Source organism: Brassica napus, chromosome C5, assembly GCF_020379485.1.
Source record: "Brassica napus cultivar Da-Ae chromosome C5, Da-Ae, whole genome shotgun sequence".
NCBI lineage: Eukaryota > Viridiplantae > Streptophyta > Magnoliopsida > Brassicales > Brassicaceae > Brassica > Brassica napus.
The window spans coordinates 35316596-35338618 of NC_063448.1; the positions used below are offsets into that span (position 1 = coordinate 35316596).

A 22023-nucleotide genomic window follows, 5' to 3' on the forward strand; every position below is an offset into this window, starting at 1 on the left:
CGCTACATGTAACAGTTAACTTGCTATTCAAATAAGCATCTTAACATATAATATATATTGTTAACGTGCCACAAATATCACTTAACTTACTTAATTACACAATAATATTTATTTTCAATTTTATCAAATTTTAGATTTCTTTTGTTTTACATATTCGGTTAGAGGAAAGAGAAGGAAATAAGAAGAAGAGTGTAAGATAAAAGTTAAAGTCGTGGGAATAAATATGAAAGAGGAAAAAGGATGTGAAAGTGTTAGAGGAAAGAGAGTGTGAAAATATAAGAGGAAAAATAGTGTAAGAAGAAAGAGAGTGTAAGAATGTAAAAGATGAAAGAGAGTGTAAGACTTTGTAAGAAGAAAAAGAGTTTAAGAAAGAGTATTTTTAAAAATCCAAAGTAAGAATTGTAGAGCAATCTACACATGTTAAATCATGTGTATATTACTAATTTTGACACCAGTTATGTATATTCAGCAAATTCTCTCTAAAATATTTAACTATTTAACCTAAACAACTAAACAGAACTTTATATGCTTTACTTCAAAATGAATAGAAGAAACACAATTGGAAATAAAATAAAATACAAAAATATAAATCTCATACATTAACTTCAAAACCAAAAATTACCTATGATACTACAAAATGAGATGATGTAGACGCCTTCTGAGAGCTTTTTCCTAGGCCTTCCAGGCCCTCGTTTTGGGAGTCCCGATGAGAGACTTGGGACGTCATGTTCAGGCTGTGAGGCAGAGGCAAACCATTTCCTTCCAAGTGTGCCTTCCGGTGCATGAATAAATAGACCAGCTGAAACATGTGGAATTACTTCCTTGTGTGGCCTTCCAGGTCGATTCTTGGGTGATTTTGAGAAAGGATGTTTCTTGCAATACATCTTATTATGTCTTGCTTGGACACAATTCCCACAGTGATGTAAATGAAAAAATAATAATATAAATATCATAAATAACAAGAGAAGAAATACAAACAACAAAACAAGCAAAACAAGAGAAGATACATACTACTTTTGTTCCTCGTTTTGAAATCTTTGGTGGTTCTCTAGGTTCACCTCTATCTCTCTTTCTGTTTTTACCTGGTGGTCTCACTGGAGGTTTCTTAAACGGAGGTGGATTGATCCTCACATTAGTTATTACCTTCCACATGTTCATGCCATTGATTGGTTTTAGAGGATGTGCATAACATATCTCCAGTTTCTCAATGGTGAACCAATTAGATATAAATGTTTTCAGGTCTTGGTCAGCATTTTTCTCTAAACGCATGGCTGAGACAATGTGGCAGCAAGGAATGCCACCGATCTTGTACATCCTACAACTACAAAAAATGTCACCTCTCATCTTCACCAAAAACTTATCATTGAAGTACCTAACTTCATAGTCTCCTAATCCACAACTCAAAGGACTGCAATTCTTTGCAAGTTCAATATGTTCTTCGAGTTTTGCAACTGATTTATAAGTGTAGTTTGCCCTACACTTATCAGCTTCAGCTCTTTTTTGTGATTGCTCACTGGTTTTGTAATCCTTTCTTCTTATATCTTCAAGCATTTCCACAACCGGTTTTGTTCTTGCTATCCTTATAGCTGCATTGAAAGGCTCCCCTAAGTTGTTCTCAATAGCATCAGAAGATGAGTATTCTGTGAAAAATGCCCTTGACCACAAACAATACTGAGAAATCTTCAAATCATCATATGTAGCGACTGAAATCTTCTTCAGTTCTTCCATCTGCCTCTCAAAACGTGCTATGTAGTAAGCATCATCAGCACCCCAGAACAGATCTTTGAACACAGCCCCACCATATTTCTTTTTCCAGTTGGTGTACACATGCCGAGCACACATCCTATGCTCAACATATGGAAACACATCTTGAACCGCTAATATAAGACTTTTTTGTTGGTCACTTGCTAGAGTTAAACCATTACCTATCCCTAAGCCTAGGTCCTCGACCAAATGCTCAAAAAAAACATAACAATTTATCTTTATTTTCAACCTCCATAATGGCCCATGCGATAGGGAAAGTCTTTTCATTAGGATCTCTTCCACAAGCAATTAATAACATTCCATTCATTCTCCCCTTCAGAAATGTACCATCAATGTGGATAATCTTCCTACAAGCACCTTTCCACCCATCTTTAAGCACCTGGAAGCATACATAAAACCTATAGAATCATGTCTGCCTCACCTCACATTCAACTGTAGATCCAGAATTTATGCTTTTCAACTCCTCTACATAGTCAAACAACCTTGCAAATGACTGAGCTTGCTCATCGTCAAACTGCTACAAGCATTTTAGTCTTGTCCTTTCACAAATTGTTTTTGGAACATTAATGTTGCGCCTTTGAAGCTTTTGCTGCAACTGAGTAGTTGAGATATTTGGATTAATTCTGAATTCCTCAATGTAGATATCTACAATCTTACTATTTGTTAGGAAATACACTTTACCCCTGTCATGTGCAATTGTGCTCCTCTTTGTAAGCTCTAACAACAACTCTAGACATTCAAGTGATGCTATTATTAATGGAACATGAGATCCTCCATGGAAATTTCTTTTCTGAACAAATTTCCACAACACGCTTACCATCAAACTTATCAAACTTGATATCCCTCCTCTTCCTCACAGCATATTTCGTTATTGCAGTTTTGAAAACTGTTGCTCCAACATGAATATTGTCGGATTACATCAACGATCGAATCACCACCTTCACTATCACTAACACCAAAAGAATCATCCTGCTCTATCACGCCACCTCTCTCTTCAACCTCAGAATCACTACCATAAGAGTCATTTACCCTATTATCTTCATTAGCACTCTCATTCCCAATATCATTTCATCCTCAGCATAATTTAGTGAGCCTTTCATATTAAGACGCCTACCCATATAAGGATCATGTTTGGTGAGTTGGTTTTCTCGCTGGTTATAATGGATCGGGTGCAGGGTTCGATTTGCGCCGGACGCAATATTTTTAGTTTAATGTTTGATATCAAAACGACATAGTTTTGATTTCTGTTAAATAGTAAACAACTGCCATATCATCAATACATAAGTGGTTTATATTGCGGTTTGACTGGTATTTGGAGGTTTGACATGTGGGTTTATGAGTTTGTGGATTAATTTAAAAAATACACATTGAAGGTTTTTTGCAGAAAATCCTTGATATAAACATTCTAATAGAAATACATGTATATATTTCATGGTTGCAGTTTTTCATACATCTACATTTTCCACCTTTGACAGTGTAAAGTTAAAGTCACTGTTGTTACTTCGAGCAAGCGTCCTATGCACCTGCAACTGAAAAATATAATATTTCACTTAGCTGGCTAAATAACCAACACCCAGAACTATTGTCAAAAATATTATCCATATTGTAAGAAAATATTGTTCGGCTAATTTTTTATTATGTTTGGGGTACCAAATATATTGTCTAATTAATATATATTGTAGCTGGGATACTAAAACTATTGTGCGGATAACATATATTATATTTACACATCAAAATAATAATATCAAATAACAAAATCAATTACCTTATTGAATCATGTCGCTTATTGTCCCCCAACATTTCACATTATGAGGTTTTGTATGATAGATCTCGCTCGTCAATTTGCACAAGGAAGCTACGGAGGATCATTGTAAGCTCGCACTCTTAGAACTTAGGAAGAATCATGCGAGGGCTGGTGAAGTAAACAACCTCATGAATCAAAATATCTACAACATCTGGTTCAACTTTTGAATGTTTCAATGCTGGTTCTGCGTGAATTGACAAGAACTGAATTAATGAGAATAAAAGAGGTGCACAATGCACACAACCGTGTTCATCTTTTTCGCTAATGATCCCACCATCATCTCAGTTAAAATCTTATCGGATATAGAAAGGAAGGAAGAGAATAGATCAAAAGTTTCAATTTTTTTAACATGTGTTTCTCTCTCCATTGTCTATTACTCTCTCTTTTGAACATGCAATAGTCACACACCTTTACATATACCCAATTGTATTTTTCTGCCATTTTATTTTCAGAAGCAAAAATTGTATTTTATCCTCCAATAAAATAAAAAAAATTCCATTAATTCTTAGACTTTTTTATTTCATGTTTAATCTGGAGCATTTTGGTAAAAACAGAGGATCACACATTGAGAAGTTTTAGCATATGAAGACCATTCACATTTGATTGGTTTACTTGAATTCACTAAAAGAATAAAAAAGAAACATAGGAAGAAAAGAGAGAATGGAAAAAAAAATAACAACGGTGAAAAAAAGTTTATTTAGTTTTATGTCGTACACTTGTCGTTTAGAAAATCTTAACCAACAAATCAAACTAAATCTCTAATGCCAGCTACAACGTTGTACGTCACCTATGGCACATAAGACAAATCCTCCATTATACATGGCAATATCGTTATTTTACCAACCTCAATCTCACACGCACCATATGTTTACTGTTTTGGTATTTATTTAATTTCACTGTCTTGCATTGTTTTTTTAAACGAATTAACTATTAACTTTCTTACTCTTCTTAAGATTTTTCATTTAATGGTTGTTTTGTCATTTAACATATTCTTATAGTCAAGTCAAATTATGACACTAAACTACTAACATTATTTTTGGGGTATACATATCTTTGGATTCAACTAAATCCATTTTAAAATATATGGGCAACTCCTAGATCTGATTTAATAACAAAGTAGGTCTGAGACGGATCCAAATATCCGGATCCGGATTCAGATATGCCGGATTCGTGGTTTCTGGATATCCGTCTAAATATAACATTATCTATGGGTATTCGAATCCGGATCCGTAAAAATAATTCAAAAATATTCTTTTAAAATACTAAAATTCTACAAATAATAGACAAGTTAAATATTTATACAAGATTTATAAATATATATAAATATGTGTGTGTTGATAATATTATTAAAAATAATATATAATATTATAAGACTAATTTATGTATAGATATTAATATATCAAATATAAATATTAATATATTTTTAAAATATGGATCCGGATTGGATCTGAACCTAAAAGTTATATTTTCTTTTCGAAGCGAATCCAAAACGTATCTCGGATCAAATCTGAATCCTGGATAATAAGTCTGAGGCCTAAACAAAGGCCATCTCAAAAAAAAAATGAAATTTGGTTCGAGCCATAAGTTTGACACTTTTGTGGAAGTCCCCTTGGTCCAGTAGTTTGACCAAGGATTCATTAATGCTTCTACACCAGCAAGTTTAGGTTTCGATTCCCGGAGAAAGCGGAATTATGCGAATTAATGGAGAAACAACTTACAAGAGATTTGCAGCATGGCACAATGAGTACCGTCAAGGGTGGATCCGATAGGACGGCTCAGGTGATGCAGTCATACGTGAATCTTCATAAGGCAGGTAGAATTGTCGGCAGTACAATCGTCTGTAATATTTTTCCGAGTTTGTAATAGCATAATATATCCGGTGTTAAAAAAAAAATGAAATCGGGTTGGATTACGTAATCAAATTGTGACTAAAACGTGTCATGTCTAGAGAAAAACCTGATTAGAATATCTGTTAAGCTTATCACTATTACCAACGGGCTTGCCTCGAAGTTTAGCCCATTGGCCTACTAAATACTTAATAGGCCCATCTGTTTAGTATGTAATCTACGAGCACCCATCTCCGACCCACGGAGCGTCTTTGTGACATTCATTCGGGTTCTGCTCGTGAGAGAGAAGAAAACCGATCAATCATGAAGCTCTCTTTCTCTCTCCCTTCCAAATCGAAACCCAAAGTCACAGCCGCCGCCGATGACGGTACAAGCAAAGAGTTCGTCACGGAATTCGATCCTTCGAAAACCCTAGCTGATTCCACTCCCAAACACGTCATCCCTCCGATCGAGAACACATGGAGGCCTCACAAGAAGATGAAGAATCTCGATCTCCCGCTCCAATCCGGCAACACCGGTTCGGGTCTCGAATTCGAAGCCGAGGTTCCTTTAACCGATTCCGAGGAGAACATCACGTACGGTTTGAAGCTGCGTCAGAAAGCAAAGGACGACGAAGAAGAAGATCGGAATCTAGCTCCGATAGAGCAGCTTATGATGCAGAGTTTGAGGAAAGATCTGGAGTCGCTTGCTGATGACCCGACCTTAGAGGACTTCGAGAGCGTTCCTGTGGAGGGTTTTGGAGCTGCGTTGATGGCTGGGTATGGGTGGAAGCCTGGCAAGGGGATTGGTAAGAACGCTAAAGAAGATGTCCAGATTAAGGAGTACAAACGGTGGACTGCTAAGGAAGGTTTAGGTTTCGATCTTGATAAGTCTAAGGTTGTTGTTGATACCAACAAGGCTAAAGTTAAAGAAAGTGTGAAACTTGATGTTAATGGTGGGGATCTGTTTTTTGTTGGAAAAGAAGTTCGGATCGTTGCTGGTAGAGATATGGGATTAAAGGGTAAGATTGTGGAGAAGCTTGGCAATGATTTGTTTGCTCTGAAGCTCTCTGGAAGTGAAGATGAAGTGAGAGTTGGTTTGAGTGATGTAGCAGATTTGGGTTCCCGGGAAGAAGAAAGGTGTTTAAAGGAGTTGAAAGACAAGGAGAAAGATAAGAAAGCGAGTAAACGAAGCAGAGGAACAGAGAGAGTGAGTAGAAATGAAGTTAGAGTCAGTGAGAAGCATGATAGAGGTGAGAGGAGAGTTAAGAAGCCCTCGTGGCTCAGGAGTCATATAAAGGTGAGAATAGTGAGCAAGGATTTTAAAAGTGGGAGGCTCTATCTTAAGAAAGGGAAAGTTGTTGATGTTGTCGGACCAACGACCTGCGATATCATGATGGATGAGACGCAAGAGTTGGTTCAAGGGGTTGATCAGGAGCTGCTGGAGACGGCACTGCCTAGGCGTGGAGGACCGGTTTTGATTCTGTTGGGGAAACATAAGGGCGTCTATGGGAATTTGGTTGAGAAAGATTTGGATAAAGAAACTGGTGTGGTTCGTGACTTAGACAACCACAAGATGCTTGATGTTAGACTTGAACAAGTTGCTGAGTACATGGGCGATATGGATGATGTTGAATACTGAAACTATACACTAAAGCTGCTTACTTTCAGGTATTGCAACTACCTCATTTTCTTTCCTTGCAATTCTGCTTATTGGATAGACCAATAGTTTCACATGGCGTTGCTTTTAAACAGAGTAACAATATTGAAATGTTCTTCTCCTATGTGATTCTGCATAAGTTTCTTGAAACCGGGAAGTGTTTTGAATAAGATAGTTATTTTCCATTTTTGATTTGGCAAAGCTGAACTCGGTGTAATTGAGGATTGAATGCCAATAACTCTACCAATATTTTATGTGTGACAGATGAGGTGCAGCTTGCAGATTTACGAGGAACCTCGGTGGAGTTATGCGTTTGTTGAGTTTACAGACAAAATTGACATTGGCTTCAGTGTCTGTCTTCCAGTAATTTGCACTCACTGTACCATTTGTAAGAGTACGTACATGGTATTGCACCATTTTATTCACTACATCTATAAACGTTGGTCTGAATTAAAAGAACTAATCGATGAATTTTACTCGGAAGATGAGCGCAGTTTTAGATCAAGTGTATATAAACAAACATGGTGGTATATTTACGTTAGAATTTGCTAGCTTAAGAATAAGTTTTTACTCACTCTCACCATCGATTCTAAACTTTATATACATTTTATACGCTTTATCGGATGGTAATTGGCCTGAACCTGGAGTGACTTATAATACTTGCTGCTTAGGAAACAAAAGAAACCAGTTCTATTGCATTTTTCTTTTCTCTAATTTGACAAAGTTTCCCCCAAATTGTAAGTTTGTACGAGCTGCAAGTTCGTCTTCTGACATTGTGTATCAGCTATAGATTTAGATTTTCACAAACTATTTAAGTACACGTTATCAAGAATGTGATGACAATCACGGTTCATATTGCTTGCTGCTTCTTATCCGACATATCTATATATATTTAAACGGAATGTTAGAGAAAGTGCTCTTCTCTGCAAACTGTGAGACTTTATATACTTCAACAAGACAGTATTGAAGTTGTATCTCAACAAACTAAACAAGAACTTTATTTGGTTCTCGATGTGTTCACATATTCATATACCTGAAAGGTGATAATATGCATGCATGACTTTGGCCTAGAGTAGACCAACACTGTATTTCTCTCCACAACCGCATTTAGCAATGTAAGAAATCTCCTGCAACAAGTGGAAGGTGTTCATGATCGTCACATAGTTATCAATCAAAATCAAGCTTATAAGTATCAATGTAACCTTCAGTTTCTCAGCCTGACTCTGCAGCGAGTGTAGGTACTCTGCCTCTCCAGATTCATCTGACAAGAGAGCTGTGGATTCCTCTTCTAGAATCTTAATATCCAATGACATTAACTCTGGCTGCATTGTTCACGAGTTGAGGAAATAGTATAGTATCAGGTGCACGAAAAAATCATACATAACTGAATATAAAAAGGCAGAGTAGATTTCTCTTGCTGTGAGCAAAAGATATAAATGATGCACTCATGCAAAATCAAAATGGTAGAAAAGATCCCAGAGAACAATTACCTTGAAATCATTAATCTTGTTCTTCACATTCTCAATTGATAGCTTGATCTGAAATGAAACTTTGTAATTCAGAAAGGTGCTCAAAGATATAAATCATGTAGCATTACCGGACTAGGAAAATAAACTGTAAGTTTATCTCGAGAACCAACAGTAACAAGTTGATAATAACCTTGGAATTTTCCTGGATAACTTCGGATCTCATCTGTTTTGCTTGATCAAGCTTTGCTCTAGCAGAATCTGATAATTCCATCAGGTTTTTCCTTGATTTTTCTTTCTAAAGTATCAAGGACCAACAAAAAAAGTGAGGAGACATCCTTAACTCAGTTACTATGCAAATATTGGAAGTCTATTTTAATGGAATAGGTATGTAAGGATTCATAGGAGAACGAACCTGTCTTTGTTGGCCAGTTTCATTGCTCATATGGGAAACAAACCAGCCCTGGCCAAAATAAGGACGACATAAAGGTTAATGATGTGTTGGTAAACACAATCACAACAAGAGGATGCAAATAAAAAACCTTCTGCTCCTCTAGTTTGGTTTTAGCTTCCTCTGCAGTCTTTATATAGTTAGAACTGCAATTATAAACAATAGAATTGACAGTCGGAAGGTGATTCCAGAACCACAATCCACTTCTAGCGGTAAGGTCTTTTTGAGTTACCGTTTGGATACAAGCTTTGCAGATATACTGTCTCGTTCTTGTAGGATAAGCTCCAGACTCTACGACACAAAATAAACAACAGTTCACTCAGTGCAAGCAGCACACAAAGCGAACAACAGTGTGATAACTTCTAAAGGCATAAGAAGACCTTTTATACTAGTTTCATATTCATGGCTAACGTAAGAGGTCAAGTGTACCTGTGCAAGATTTGCTGAATCAGATTCCATTGACGAAATCTTTCTCTGCTTTCCAAGTATCTGTGAGCACAGTTCGCCTTTAGTCCTCGTCTTCTGATCCGTCTCTTCTTTGAGTCTCTTTGTCTCAGACAATGCTGATATAAAAAGATAAAGAGTATGAATCTGATGAATACAAAGCGCAGATCCAAATTTGAACAAAGGACTGTTACTCTAATTCTCAATAGTTGATCACAACTCAGCCTAATCTGAGCGAAGACATCAATAATAATAAGCTTGAGAAATTCAAAACGAAATTGCTTTCAATTCACCTAAAACTGCTGTGCGATCACATACATTTCAATGGAAACTACTGAATCCGAAAGCGTTGAGAGAGAGAGAGAGACGAACCATGATCGAGATCTTTCTGCAAGGTATCGATTGTGGTAATCTGCATCTGTTCCTCGACGGAGACCTTCGCCGCGTGATCCTCCACATCTATCCTCAGTCGAATCCATGATAAACAAAGTCAAGTCCACAATCGCCACATCAAATTTCAGCTGGAATCAGGAAAATCATAAGCGAAAAGGAAGATTTATACCAGTCATTTGAGACCGGAGAGTCTTCATACACTGCAGATACTCCTCCATCTCTTCCTTCACTTTCCGATCACAATCCAAACCGTTCGCTTGAGGAACAAACGGAATCTGTAGAGCTTTACGCGAGCCGGCGAGATTTCAAACTATCGGATCAACCCGCTTCAATTTTGAACTTGATAAAGTCCCATTAAAAATTATTTTGACCCGTTTGCCTGAACCCGATACTTGCTCCGTTGTCGAGTATTTATTTTCCGCCTCTTATAAATGGGTTCCTTTTCCAAGATGACACTAACCCATGAATCAAGCATACTTATTACTTAGTGAAACATTAGCATATTGCCCCACAATTTAAGAAATATTTTATATAAAAATAGACCCTTAAATTTGCAGAAATTATTTTTACAAAAATCTTTACTATACTGTTTATAACCATCAAAATTTCAAGATCGTCCCTACATTAACTAAAAGAAAAAAAAATTCAATTTGGATAACCAAACTAGCGAGATATTGAATCATGTATAAGTTTGCCAGCCGTTTATTTATGCATTCTTGGTATACGTTGAATTGTAAAGTTAATGAAGAAATCCTTACAACCTTTAAATGTTGTCATGTCTATAGTGAAAATTGATTATTATCTTCACCAATTAATAGCAACCTAAAATAAACATTATTTCTGAAATCTGAAGTGTTCATACATTTCATTGCCCATTTCAACGCTTTGAATTATGCATGTAGCAGTGATACGGTTTGTCGGATGTTCATAGGCATTACAACATGGTTATCTATGTTTCCCTTACTACAAATTCATTCTTGACCTGAATATTGATCTTGTTACCTCCAAACTTCATCAATATAACACCATCTTATACCTCTTGGAGGTTGTTGGCTCCTGCTCTCCGCACCACGATCACTTTGTATGGTCCTTCATATCCAAGATCCAAATTTTCAGTTGATTTATTCGTGGTGTTATCGAGTGACTCAATCCCCTTGCTAGAAGGTTTTGACCTTTTTGTTATATTTGAAGACTATTTATTATTGGCAGCACTAATTTCTTATCTTGGGGACCTCTCTTTGTTCGTCTATTAGATAAAGTTCCAGAGTCATCAACTCTTCATTTTCTTCTTGAGAGAGAGGGCCAGTGGCGGTTGTCGTTACTTGTACCTTACTGAAAGTACTACTTCCATGTTGTAGATCATGGAGTATGATGTTTCACCTGTTGCTATCTTTGTAATATTTGGTACGTGCACATGATTCATGGTAGTTTTTCTACACACTTTCCTTGGCATTCTCCATATGATTTTTGATCATGTTGATTCTCGTTTTGTTGGTGGATTCTGCTTGTCCATTTGATGGAACAGCCCCGAGGGTTTTATCATGAAAAGAGATGAGAATAAGATGTGCTTGTTGAAGAAATCATTGTACGACTTGAAACAATCTCTGAGGCAACGAGATTTGAAATTTGATGGTTTATGTAGAAGAAGAATTTTTAAAGAAGTATGATTCATGTGTCTACGTAGACGGCAATTTACTTTTTACTTTATGTAGACGACATGCTTATAGCTTCTAGAAACAAAAAGGTGAATAAAGCTCTAATAGACAGTCTTAGTGGTGAATTCAAGATGAAAGACTTTCATGATTTTGGGTAAGGACATTATCTGTGACAGAGAAAAAGAGACATTGATACTGTCACATCATAAGTACTTGTAAAAGGTTTTATGAACTATTGGAATGTTTTAGCCAAAGTTAATGATTACTCCCACTGCTTGGCATTTCAAACTGTATAGTCTACATCATAATGAAAGGGCAAAGAGTTTGAGACATGAAGGATATCTCTTTGCAAGTGTCGTTGGTAACTTAATATATGCTTTGGTTGGTCTCGTCTAGATTTAGGATTTGCCGTTGGTTTGATCAGAAAATTCATGTCACATCTTAGTACAGAGCATTGGGAAGCAGCTAAATGGGTTCTAAGATATGTTAAATGAGCTTATGACATTCAGGAAAAATGGTCAGAATTAAGCGTTGAGGGTTTTAGGATTCATATTATGCAACAGACTTGGATAAAGAAGATCAGTTTCAGAAATTGTCTTCAAGGTTGGAGAAAACATCATGTCGTACATAGCTCTAACTTTGGTTGTGAAAGAAGCTATTTGGCTAACGGGTTTCTGCACAACATTAAGATTTGAGCAGAAGCAGTGTAAGGGTACACTGCGATTCTCAAAATGCAGCTGCATTATCCGAAACCACAGTTCATCACGAAAGGACTAAACACATGAACACATAGTTTCATTTCATCTAATACATCATAACTAAAGGATAAGTTACTCTATCTAAAATACATACTTCTAAGAATCATGTAAATTTCTTTACTAAAACATTGCATGCTTCTCAGTTCCAGTTGTGATGTGATAGTCTCAAGTCACAACATTGTGTGAAGAAGAATCCATGTAATTTCATGTTTTTGACCCTCGGATACAAAGTTGAAATTATTGAGTTAGTTTATATGGTTGATATACGGTACATATATAAGTGCATGAAAAGTAATGAAAAGGTGGAGTTATGGGAGAAGATCACAGCGGTCGTGGTAGTGATGCTTCGTGGGTATCAAAAAGGTCAAACTAAGTTTGAGATGGTAAAGAAAGTTTAATCGGTCAAAAATTTACAAGGATCACTAGATCTACTAACTGAGAAACAAGAAATGGTAGATATTGGTTATAGTAACAATGAGCGATAAGTTAAAGGGAAGACATGCATGCAATGAAGAAGGTCAGATTTCAGAATAAAGTTACATGAAGTAGACATGCAGAGATGTGTTGTACAGGTGGAGCTCGCGTTGAGTGGATCCGATAAAGTGAACATGCAAAACAAAACAGAAAAGGTGAGTTTCATTCTCAGATAAAAGAACTCAGACTCGATCTAAGCTCAAAAGGTGAAAACGAAGAGAAAAACTTCACCATAAAGGGAGTTGAGTAGTCACGAGGATGTATAAATGGTGATAGGTGCAGAAGATTGGAGAAGATGGAGATTATGTTGATGTTTATCAATGGAGCTTTGTAGAGAGAAAGGAGAGCAAAGATACATTACATAGATGAAGCTAAAATATCAACATAAATTTTTGTTTTTTATATATTTTTTAAAGGGAAATTGGAGCCTATAACCACAAAAAAAACCGTAATGAATCTTTTAGCTATTTACCCTAACGATTCTATACACGCTGCTACATATATATAAAAATACTGTAATACCCCTAAAACTCAACCGGCACAACCTGCTACGAAAATTAATTAAATATCTTAATTATTCACAGCACAAAAGTCATTCGTGTCTTACCCTTGTTCACATCTTCCTCTTTTCATTTATCTGGTAATTTTGTTGCAGTCGAACAGTTTCCGGCACCGCTTTCCTCCAACGACTCAACATCTTTTCCATCTCCTGCCTCCTCCCTTTTCAATCGTGTTCGGCGTCAGGGTTCTGCGTTACGGTTTCAGCAGCGGTTAGTAACATACCCTTTCAACCCAACTTCACCAACTCGATTTTTTCTCAGATCTCTCAACCTCCCGTAAATTCTCCTTCTTTTTCGTAGATTCTCTCCACCATCTCCTCATCTGTGCTTATTTTCTTTCAAGTTGGGGCTCTTCTCAGAATTAGGGTGTTATACTTTTTAAGTCTGTACCATCGTCCGCGTAAATCCCATCGTTCCCGATACATAATTAGTCTCTTTCACTTTCCAATTTGTTTTAGGGTCTCAAGTTTCCGATACATTACAGATCATTAGGGAAAATACATAGTAAATAGTATAGTAATATAATTTGTTATGTGGAATAACATCTGTAATACAACTTGCCTGCGTGAGATCTCCTACGCCAACTTTATTTGAGATGGAACAGAAAAACTATATGTTCAAACTATTCTATTTGAGATGGAATCTATTGACAATTTATTCTACTTGAGATAGAAACTAATTATTTGTAACGTATGCGCTACCATTTTTCATCAACAATACTGTTTGTAATATAAAAGGTTATTTTCTATATAAAATAGAACGAATTACTCTGTCATAACCATGTTTCCTTCTTACTTTGTTCTTTAGGTTTGGCATGGACGATTTAGGCCTTCCAAGAAGACTGTTTGAGACAGGTTTTGAACCCACTGGAAAGACAGATTAACAACTATTTCAACCTCCGTTGGATTGAGGTGATCAAGAATGCATTAGAGGGTTCAATCTTGTTCGTTGTTGTTTCATGTTCTCTTGATATGAGTTTTGTATCAGTGTATATATATATTTTATATTAGTGTGTATATGATTTTGCATAGATAAATAATATATTGAACTTAAATGGAATAAAATTTATTATGACATCAAATAAAATAAAATACAATGTGATGTTGAATGAGAATGATATTCATATGATGTTGTCTCTTCCACCTATTTTCTTTAATGTCGTCAGTCTTCATTTCCTTCGCTACAATCAATCTGAATTTGGTGTAAGCATTACTTCCTTCCCTGCAATTATAGACACTTCAACATTTGAACAATATGTATTGTGTTATATCGTTTGTCACATTTCTATTCTATATTCTCATGTAGAATTGGAAATGCATCTTACTGGTATTTCGATTTGGGTTTAGTTTATAAAAGATTGGGGTTGACATTGAATTAGAGTTTATATGTGGGTTAAGGTTTAGTGACTAGAGTTTAGGGTTTAGTATTTAGTAGGTGAGGGAGTATGGTTTGGGTCAGCATTAATATTTTTCATGCAATTATAGACATTTCATAATTTCTCCAACATGTGCTATGTCATTTATTTTGTTCCATTCTATTTGGGTTTAGGGTTTATATTTGGGTGAGGATTTAGTGATTAGAGTTTAACGTTTAGTATTTAGAAGGCAAAAATGTATGGTTGGAATCATCATTAACTTTTTTTATGCAATTATAAACATTTTATAATTTCACCAATACAGACTATGTTATTTATTTTGTTCCATTCTATTTGGAATTCATGTTTATATTTGGGTTTATGGTTTATATTAGAGTTTAGGGTTTAGTGATTATAATTTAAGGTTTAGTATTTTGAAAGTGAGAGGGTATATGGTTGGGGACTTGGGGACATCATTAACTTCTTTCATGCAATCATAGATATTTCATAATTTCACCAATATATACTATGTTATTTATTTCGTTATATTCTATTTGGGTTAAAGTTTATATTTGAATTTAGAGTTTATATTTAGGTAAGGGTTTAGTTTCCATGTTATTTGGTTCACCTATTCTATTTCGTAATTATGAGTAGCAATGTTAAGGAATTGGTTTCTCCGTTACGTTCCCATAAGTTGTAATACGTGTACACTTAGTATTACTTCATTTTCCTTCGTAATATCACTATCATACGTGATAATTACAGCTGGCTTCTCCCTGCATATATGTATGTGCGTGTTTATATTTGACACAAAAGCACCACGTCGCCTATTTTAACTATTGTAACTGGTACTTTGTAACTTAAAAGGACATAACCGACTAAAAGGTGAGCAAAAAGACAGACACTGAATTATGTCAAAATCAGTGTTAGTTACCTAATTTGTCTCTGAAAAATGGCTATTACGCTAATAAACCCTTTTTTAAAATACATATAATTAACGCCAAAATAAAATAAAAAAAAGTCTTGTATCATGTATGTGTCTCCACTTGGTTGCAAAGCAACATTTATTAAAGAACTGAAGTTAACAACTTCCTGATTTTAACGCCAACAATAGAATATGCGGACAATTGATGTTTTGTTTTTTATTGTTTTTTCAAACTTTTTTATTTGATTCGTCAGACGATTTACGATTTAGTATATAAAATATGTACTATCTAATTTTTCTCGTAAACAACAATCGATGCTAATTCAATCTTAACAAAAATCAAATAAAATATTGAAGAAGAAACATACACTTGCCCTCTACTAGAAGCTAAGGAAAATTGCCAAAAATATCAAATTCATAATATCACTTTCATGTTTACACTAATCATTGTTACTCTCACTTTTAAAAATACATTTATAACTTTAGGATTAACTAATCTAGACGTAGAGTTTATAGTTGAGGGGTGAGGTAGAATTTTTGGAACGTGAAATATAGGATTCTATTAAATATATAAATAAAAAAATTTAAAAAAATTAATTTTTTTAAAGAAATAGTTTCAAAAATATTTTTGTGATCTTCAAAAAAAAAATTGAAAAACAAAAATTCGAAAGAAAGTTAAAAAAAAATTATAAACAAGTTCAAATTTGAAAAAGTATAATTCGAAAACATAAAAAAATATTTTATTATTTTATATTCATTCATTTATATTTATTTATTTAAATAATTATTTATTATATATATAGAAAACAAAAGTGTAAGAGTTTTTTGCCTCATAATGAAGAAGATGTTATTGAAAATGTGTTTTTGAGAGTCTAACTGGTGTAACCGCATCGGTTGCGGGTGGTTGCCGTTCTAAGCGTTATTAAAAGATTTGTACTACTGGTATAACGGTTAAATATTAATGCGTTTACGGGATTCTTATGATTCACTAACTACCAAATGGGTAAATAATAAATTAACTACCAAATGCACCAATGAGAAGCTTCAACAGATCCCGTCATGGACTGCATTGATCTTTGGCTTAACTTCACATTCCACTTGCCCTCTTTGCCGTCTCACTCTTATCCCGAGCCATTCCCATCAAACCCAAGAAGAAGATCTTCCTGTTCCGAATCTTAGGACCCCTAGTCAACCTGAAACTCATCCAGAAGACCACGGATATGATGGCCAATGTAATCCGAATGCGACTGACTGATTGGGGCATCAAGTGATTGTTGTAATTGTAGACTTAGTTAAAGATAGTGTTCAGTCCTTGATGTACCTGTAAAGTTTGTAACTTGTAACATTAGTGCATTAGAGCTTGATTCATAGAAGCAAAGTGGCATCCTTTTCCAGAGAAACTTGACTTATGATCATCCTCTATGTTTGTTTGCTTGCGAGCTGAAACGGAGTATTATTCAAAAAATGGTTTGATCTTAGCCATGCTGTATTGGCTTTAGATAAAGCAATAACAAAGAGAAGAAAAAACAGAAGGGAGGCTTGAAATCAGATAAGCAATCTCCGATTTACTTTCTTTGGTCTTGAAAGAAAGCAGAGCTTGGATTGCCATTGCTGATGAGGTTTTCAAGAGCTGTAGGGTTCTTGAGTTTCTGGAGAATCTAAGAGATGAGTTAAAGAAAGCATGTAAGAAGAATCCAAGTGGAAGTTTCTTTGGGTGTATCAATTTTAGCAATGTTCAAGACCACCTTCATTAGAGTGTGTTGCTGAGAATAATCATCTCATTTGTCATCACCTTCCATTGGACAAAGCGAAAGCCCCGCTTTTGGGAAGATCCAACAAGAAAGGGAAAGATGATGTGAACACACTAAAGAGGCATTGAGTTAAGAGGAACAACACAAGTCTACTGATACAGGAAACGTTACTGAATATTAGAATGCGTCATGTGCAGCAACGTAGGTTCCAAGTAAAGGACGATCTAGTGGTTCTCAGAGCATTGAAAGGAAGTGGCGGCTTCAAGTGCAGATTGTTCTTGTCATTGATGCAAGCTATTTGCTTAGCTCTACTTGGCGTTCGGTTGGATATTTTGTCAAGGCATTGAGGTTCTTGATTAACAAGCCTCTTCTCCTCTTCCGCAAAACCATCTTCCATATTCAAGTTCTACTTTCACTTTCATATGACATATAGATCTACTCTTTCACGTTCCTTTGTTTTTTATTCTTCTGAAATTCTGTTTTAGAGACTGCATTGTTGATTTTGAGAATAAGGTATGAAGCTCGAGCTTCTACCTTTGTTTGTGCATATATGATATGATGATTGTGTTTGTATGATTTAATGATCCGTGGAAGAAGTTATTGCGTTAGTGTACATAAAGAAACCAATTTGATACAGAGTAAGAGAGACACCTTTGTTCAGTCAATATTATTCACTATTATGCATTATATCAGAACTGTATTCTCTGTTCTGAGCTGTTTCTGATTACTCACTTTCGATTCAGACAACTACACAGATCTAATTTGGTTACAACATACAGAATAGTAAATGCCTCTCAATCAAGATGATGAATAATAAGGGATACATATGATGAAGATACATTGTCACAAGTCATAAGAGAGGATTATATCATATCATAGTGAAATAGTGCAATCACACACATTTCATTTTCCATCCACCGTGGATAGAAAATGAAGGTTTTGTTTTCTTACATAGAATCAGAACCACACGCTTACAAGATAAACAGCAAATACATTAAAGAGTCTGTAGAGTTTGCTTTTTTTTTTGTCTTGAAGAAACAGAGGAAAGAGTAAAAGAGAGATAAGGAGGTGATAAGTACCTCTCACCTGAATCCTAACCATGGTTGGCTGTGAACTGGTTTAGTTGATGTTTAAAGAGAAGAACCTAAAGGGAACCAAAATATCTCCCCAAGAGGCAAAAAAAAAAAAAAATGCAAATGCAATGACCCCACATTCCATCAGTGGAGGTTGGTTGAAACTATGATGAGCAATCTAAATTTTTAAAAATGATCTTAATCAAAAAGTTAGTTTCAAGTGTGGCTATAACTCCAAAGCTAAGCCACCGAGAATATACATGACTGAGTTCACAAACAACATTACTTCCTTTCTCCTCAAAAGGAAGTTTAGGTGTCTTTCTTTTCTGTCCTTGTTCTAGCTACATAGTCCTAGATCTAATCATCCTAAAAGACTACAACATTAAAATTGGATACTGCGTGAAGTAGTGTGCACACCAACACAAACTACTTCAAACACTTCCAGGTGGTGGCAATTCATTTCCCGGGAAATCCTTATTTCCTTTCTTATTGATCAGCCAATCCTAAGGTTTTCTACAAAAAATGCTTTGCCTTTCAGGGGCACTATGCAAGACATGGTAACTCTTACTTAAGTTTATACTTCTTGTACAAGCTGTTCTGAACGAAACCTTTTTGTTCAGAAGCGCGTGATGCAATGCGAAAAGATGAGTAATGTGACTATGGTCCAAGTTAAAACCCCTATGTGAGACTTAACTGGAACTTGCAAAGATGCCCACACTCCAAATGTATGGGCTCTTGCCTAAAGGGAAAAGGGCAACCATGGTTAGGCCACAGGTCTTGTGGAGATGAAACTAGTAAACCATGAGCCTTGGCGGTCAAGCCTGTGGAACTGCAAAGCACACTGCTGAGATCATCAGCACCTCTGGTTTTCAAAATTGTTTACAAACGAAATGAAGACAGATAAAAGATACACAAACCTGATGGAATGACTGGTGAAGGTGCAAGAGACACTGGAGAACCATTGTGGTGTGGGTAGTTTCCCCCAGTGGAATAGTGAAACATGTGGTTGGGGTAGTGGAGAGGAGCATAACCAGTGACGGGTCCATTTCCTTCAGCAAACTGGAGATATGGGTAGTACGCTGCTGCTGCTGCTGCGACACCAGTCATTGGTCCGGTGCTATACATCGGATGCTGAGCAGTTGCCCCTCCATAAACATTGTAGTAGCTCTGTTATAAACAGAAACCCAATAAGTTTTATGAGATACGAGGGAGAGTAGAGAAAATACTCAATACTTATTATAGAATTAGATGGAGAAAAACAAAATATACATACCGTGGGGTAGTTGTAGTCCATTGAGTACGAAGAGAACCTATGAAGTTTAAACAGAGGATTATAAGTCTGTTTAGAGAGATGAGGTAAGAGATTAAAGGTGGAGTACCCATAAGGATTAGTGTAAGGAAGTGTGTAGTGAGAGAATGGAATTGGGGAAGGAAGAGCAGCTGCACTCCCAAAGTGTGTCTTGAAAGGGCTTGTTACCTTCACGCCTCTGCCTCCTCCTACGTGTCCTGCCAAACACACAACACCATGAGAACGTCCTTCTCTTAACATTTGCTTTATGCAAAAACAAAAACATGACATTATTTAACAAAATTTATGCAAAGCATTATGTTTTTAGGGTATAAGGATTTAAGGAGACTGTTACTAGTAAAGGGCATGAAAATGGCTTTTCAATCAACTTAGGGATCATTTTGAAGCATATACCCTCCAGACAATGAAGTAACACATTTATCTTTGTCCTAGAAGTTTTAACATAACATCCAAAATATATATAGCGAGGTGATTCACGACATACAGTTACCGCTTTTCTCTTTAGTAAAGACAAGATCCTATATACTCATAGTATTCTTGTTAGGGTTTTCCAAAGATCAATCAAAACATAAAGAAAGCTATAGATACCGTGAATTGGAGAAGAAGGTTTAGATCTCTGAACACCAAAAGCCGCGAGATTGCAATTTGCTCTCCTCCCGTCAATGACAGGAGCTGGATCTATGCATGCCTTCTGAGCTGCTTCTGGATCACAAAAAGTCACCTTAAAAAAAAAAAAACAGAAACCATGAGCTTTAAAGCCAAGAATCTCCGAGTAAACAACAATACGAGAAGAAACACTTACAAAGCCGTAGCCTTTGGATCTGCCGCTGGACTTATCAGTGATCACGACAGCTTCAACAATGTCCCCAAACTGTTCGAAGTAGTTCCTGAGAGAGACTTTGTTGGTTTCCCATGCTAACCCTCCAACGAACACCTTTGTAAATGTCGTGTCTTCCATTACTCGTTGCGATATCTGAAACAAGAAAATTCAACGATGTTGGCGAAAGAAAGTTGCCGACTTTGGGAACAGAAGCAGAAACGGTTGTTGAGAGGAGAGAGAGAGAGAAAAGAACGGAGGAGGAGGAGGAGGAGGAGGGAAGAGTATTCAAGGAAAAGTCGGGATAATAAAAGTGGAAAAAGGAAAGAGAGTTGGGGGACACACTCATTCAATTATTTATCTTCGCTTTTCGCAAGTATCAATAACATTTTATTTGTACGCTCACTGTGCATGTACACTTTTTGTTTGGTCGGATACACTCTGTAAATAGATTTGCGTTTGCATAAATATTATAATTCACATCCTTTATATATTAATTAAAAAATATTATAACATTGTTTTCTAACCACGTATCACCACGTGAATGAAATTCAAATTTTTTTTAAAAAATATGTTGGTATATCTTAACTTATATATTATATTTTTAATTAAACTAACTACAAAATTGATAAATAGTATACAAAAGAATATTCTCGCATTTTCCATAAATAAAAGTTACATAATTTTCTAATATGATTAACGTATATATGATAATCAATGATTATGAATAATAAATATTTGATAATAAATGTTTTATCTTAGGATTTTTTGGTTTAATCTAATATTATTAAAAGATATTAAAGAATCACATTAACCATATAATAAAAAAATTGTTATGTTATATTTTGAATTTTTAAAACGGCTATGGATTACTAAAAACATTGAATGTCTCACACTGAAAATTTGTGATCAATGGTTTAATTTTTTTGGTAATAACAAAATACAAATGACCATAAATCGTATGAATATGAAGTCTCATTTACTAGGCATTCATATTATATATTAATATAGTTTAAAATTAAACTATCTAACAAAAAAAAAACTTAAATATGATAATTTCTAAATTTGTATTGATCAAGTATTAAGACCTTAATATTTTAATTTTGAAATTTGCATTCAAAAAAATCACACGTTAGAAAAATTTTGTTTTTATCATATGAGTATGAATTCTCAATAATAAATATTTATATTAAAATATACTATATATTTATGTCTATGTCATTGAAATTTAATTATATACCATATAAAATAAATAAAATGATCGTTTTGATTTATTTACCAAAAAAGTATCGTAAATAAAAAAGATGTATTGTTTTGATTTCTGTATTTACTCTAATTTAATTATACACATAATACGTAAATAAATACAAATAAATAATAATAAAAATATATTTTTATATATAATATTCACCCTGCGCAATTGCACGGGTCTTAAGCTAGTGATTTAGTATATCAAAAAATGTGAACAGAGAAAGAAAAATTTCACCAACAAAATGAAAGAGATAAAACTAAAAAAATTCTATTTTTTTGTCATCAACAT

General features: G+C 35.2%; 4 protein-coding genes and 1 pseudogene across 7 annotated transcripts; 2 read left to right on the top strand and 3 right to left on the bottom strand.

Annotated features, from left to right (window-relative positions):
* Positions 1-605: 605 nt before the first annotated feature.
* LOC111201716 lies at positions 606-1842 on the bottom strand. Its single transcript, XM_022694005.1, has 2 exons — positions 1083-1842; positions 606-898 (listed from the first exon to the last, which is right to left on the bottom strand). Exons 1-2 carry the CDS (start codon positions 1840-1842, stop codon positions 606-608), a joined length of 1053 nt encoding a protein of 350 aa, XP_022549726.1.
* A 3804-nt stretch (positions 1843-5646) lies between these two features.
* Positions 5647-7536, top strand: LOC106368366 (protein MOS2). Its single transcript, XM_013808313.3, has 2 exons — positions 5647-7064; positions 7318-7536. Exon 1 carries the CDS (start codon positions 5719-5721, stop codon positions 7033-7035), a length of 1317 nt encoding a protein of 438 aa, XP_013663767.1. The 5' UTR covers positions 5647-5718; the 3' UTR covers positions 7036-7064; positions 7318-7536.
* Positions 7537-7837: 301 nt separating this feature from the next.
* BNAC05G28250D (nuclear matrix constituent protein 1b) lies at positions 7838-10233 on the bottom strand. Of its 2 annotated transcripts, XM_013808315.3 has the most exons (11): positions 9977-10233; positions 9787-9873; positions 9400-9533; positions 9203-9261; positions 9062-9116; positions 8935-8982; positions 8713-8817; positions 8544-8591; positions 8256-8375; positions 8087-8180; positions 7838-7935 (listed from the first exon to the last, which is right to left on the bottom strand). In XM_013808315.3, exons 1-10 carry the CDS (start codon positions 10023-10025, stop codon positions 8121-8123), a joined length of 765 nt encoding a protein of 254 aa, XP_013663769.1. In that variant the 5' UTR covers positions 10026-10233; the 3' UTR covers positions 7838-7935; positions 8087-8120. The 2 variants fall into 2 exon arrangements, with proteins under 2 accessions (XP_013663769.1, XP_013663768.1); XM_013808314.3 differs by having other exon boundaries at positions 7838-8180.
* Positions 10234-12771: 2538 nt separating this feature from the next.
* LOC111201715 lies at positions 12772-17631 on the top strand (annotated as a pseudogene).
* Positions 17632-18088: 457 nt separating this feature from the next.
* Positions 18089-20865, bottom strand: LOC125575182 (RNA-binding protein 38-like). 3 transcript variants are annotated; one of them, XM_048756948.1, is made up of 6 exons: positions 20469-20865; positions 20255-20387; positions 19737-19863; positions 19631-19667; positions 19275-19524; positions 18089-19198 (listed from the first exon to the last, which is right to left on the bottom strand). In XM_048756948.1, the coding sequence occupies exons 1-6, from the start codon at positions 20622-20624 to the stop codon at positions 19173-19175; spliced, it is 729 nt and encodes a 242-aa protein (XP_048612905.1). In that variant the 5' UTR covers positions 20625-20865; the 3' UTR covers positions 18089-19172. The 3 variants fall into 3 exon arrangements, with proteins under 3 accessions (XP_048612905.1, XP_048612906.1, XP_048612904.1); XM_048756949.1 differs by having other exon boundaries at positions 18089-19186; positions 20469-20816; XM_048756947.1 differs by having other exon boundaries at positions 19631-19863; positions 20469-20823.
* Between the last annotated feature and the right edge of the window lie 1158 nt (positions 20866-22023).

Coding starts and splice junctions, on each gene's coding strand:
- LOC111201716 (XM_022694005.1), bottom strand. CDS start 1,842: ATGTGTGCTCGGCATGTGTACACCAACTGGAAAAAGAAATATGGTGGG. Junction 899..1,082: donor ACCTCCAGTGAGACCACCAG/GTAAAAACAGAA, acceptor ATTGTGTCCAAG/CAAGACATAATAAGATGTAT.
- LOC125575182 (XM_048756947.1), bottom strand. CDS start 20,624: ATGGAAGACACGACATTTACAAAGGTGTTCGTTGGAGGGTTAGCATGG. Junction 20,388..20,468: donor GATCCAAAGGCTACGGCTTT/GTAAGTGTTTCT, acceptor TTTTTTTTTAAG/GTGACTTTTTGTGATCCAGA. Junction 19,199..19,274: donor TTCACCAGTCATTCCATCAG/GTTTGTGTATCT, acceptor TGATCTCAGCAG/TGTGCTTTGCAGTTCCACAG.
- LOC106368366 (XM_013808313.3), top strand. CDS start 5,719: ATGAAGCTCTCTTTCTCTCTCCCTTCCAAATCGAAACCCAAAGTCACA.
- BNAC05G28250D (XM_013808315.3), bottom strand. CDS start 10,025: ATGGAGGAGTATCTGCAGTGTATGAAGACTCTCCGGTCTCAAATGACT. Junction 9,874..9,976: donor TCTCCGGTCTCAAATGACTG/GTATAAATCTTC, acceptor GACTGAGGATAG/ATGTGGAGGATCACGCGGCG. Junction 8,376..8,543: donor ACAAGATTAATGATTTCAAG/GTAATTGTTCTC, acceptor TGAACAATGCAG/CCAGAGTTAATGTCATTGGA.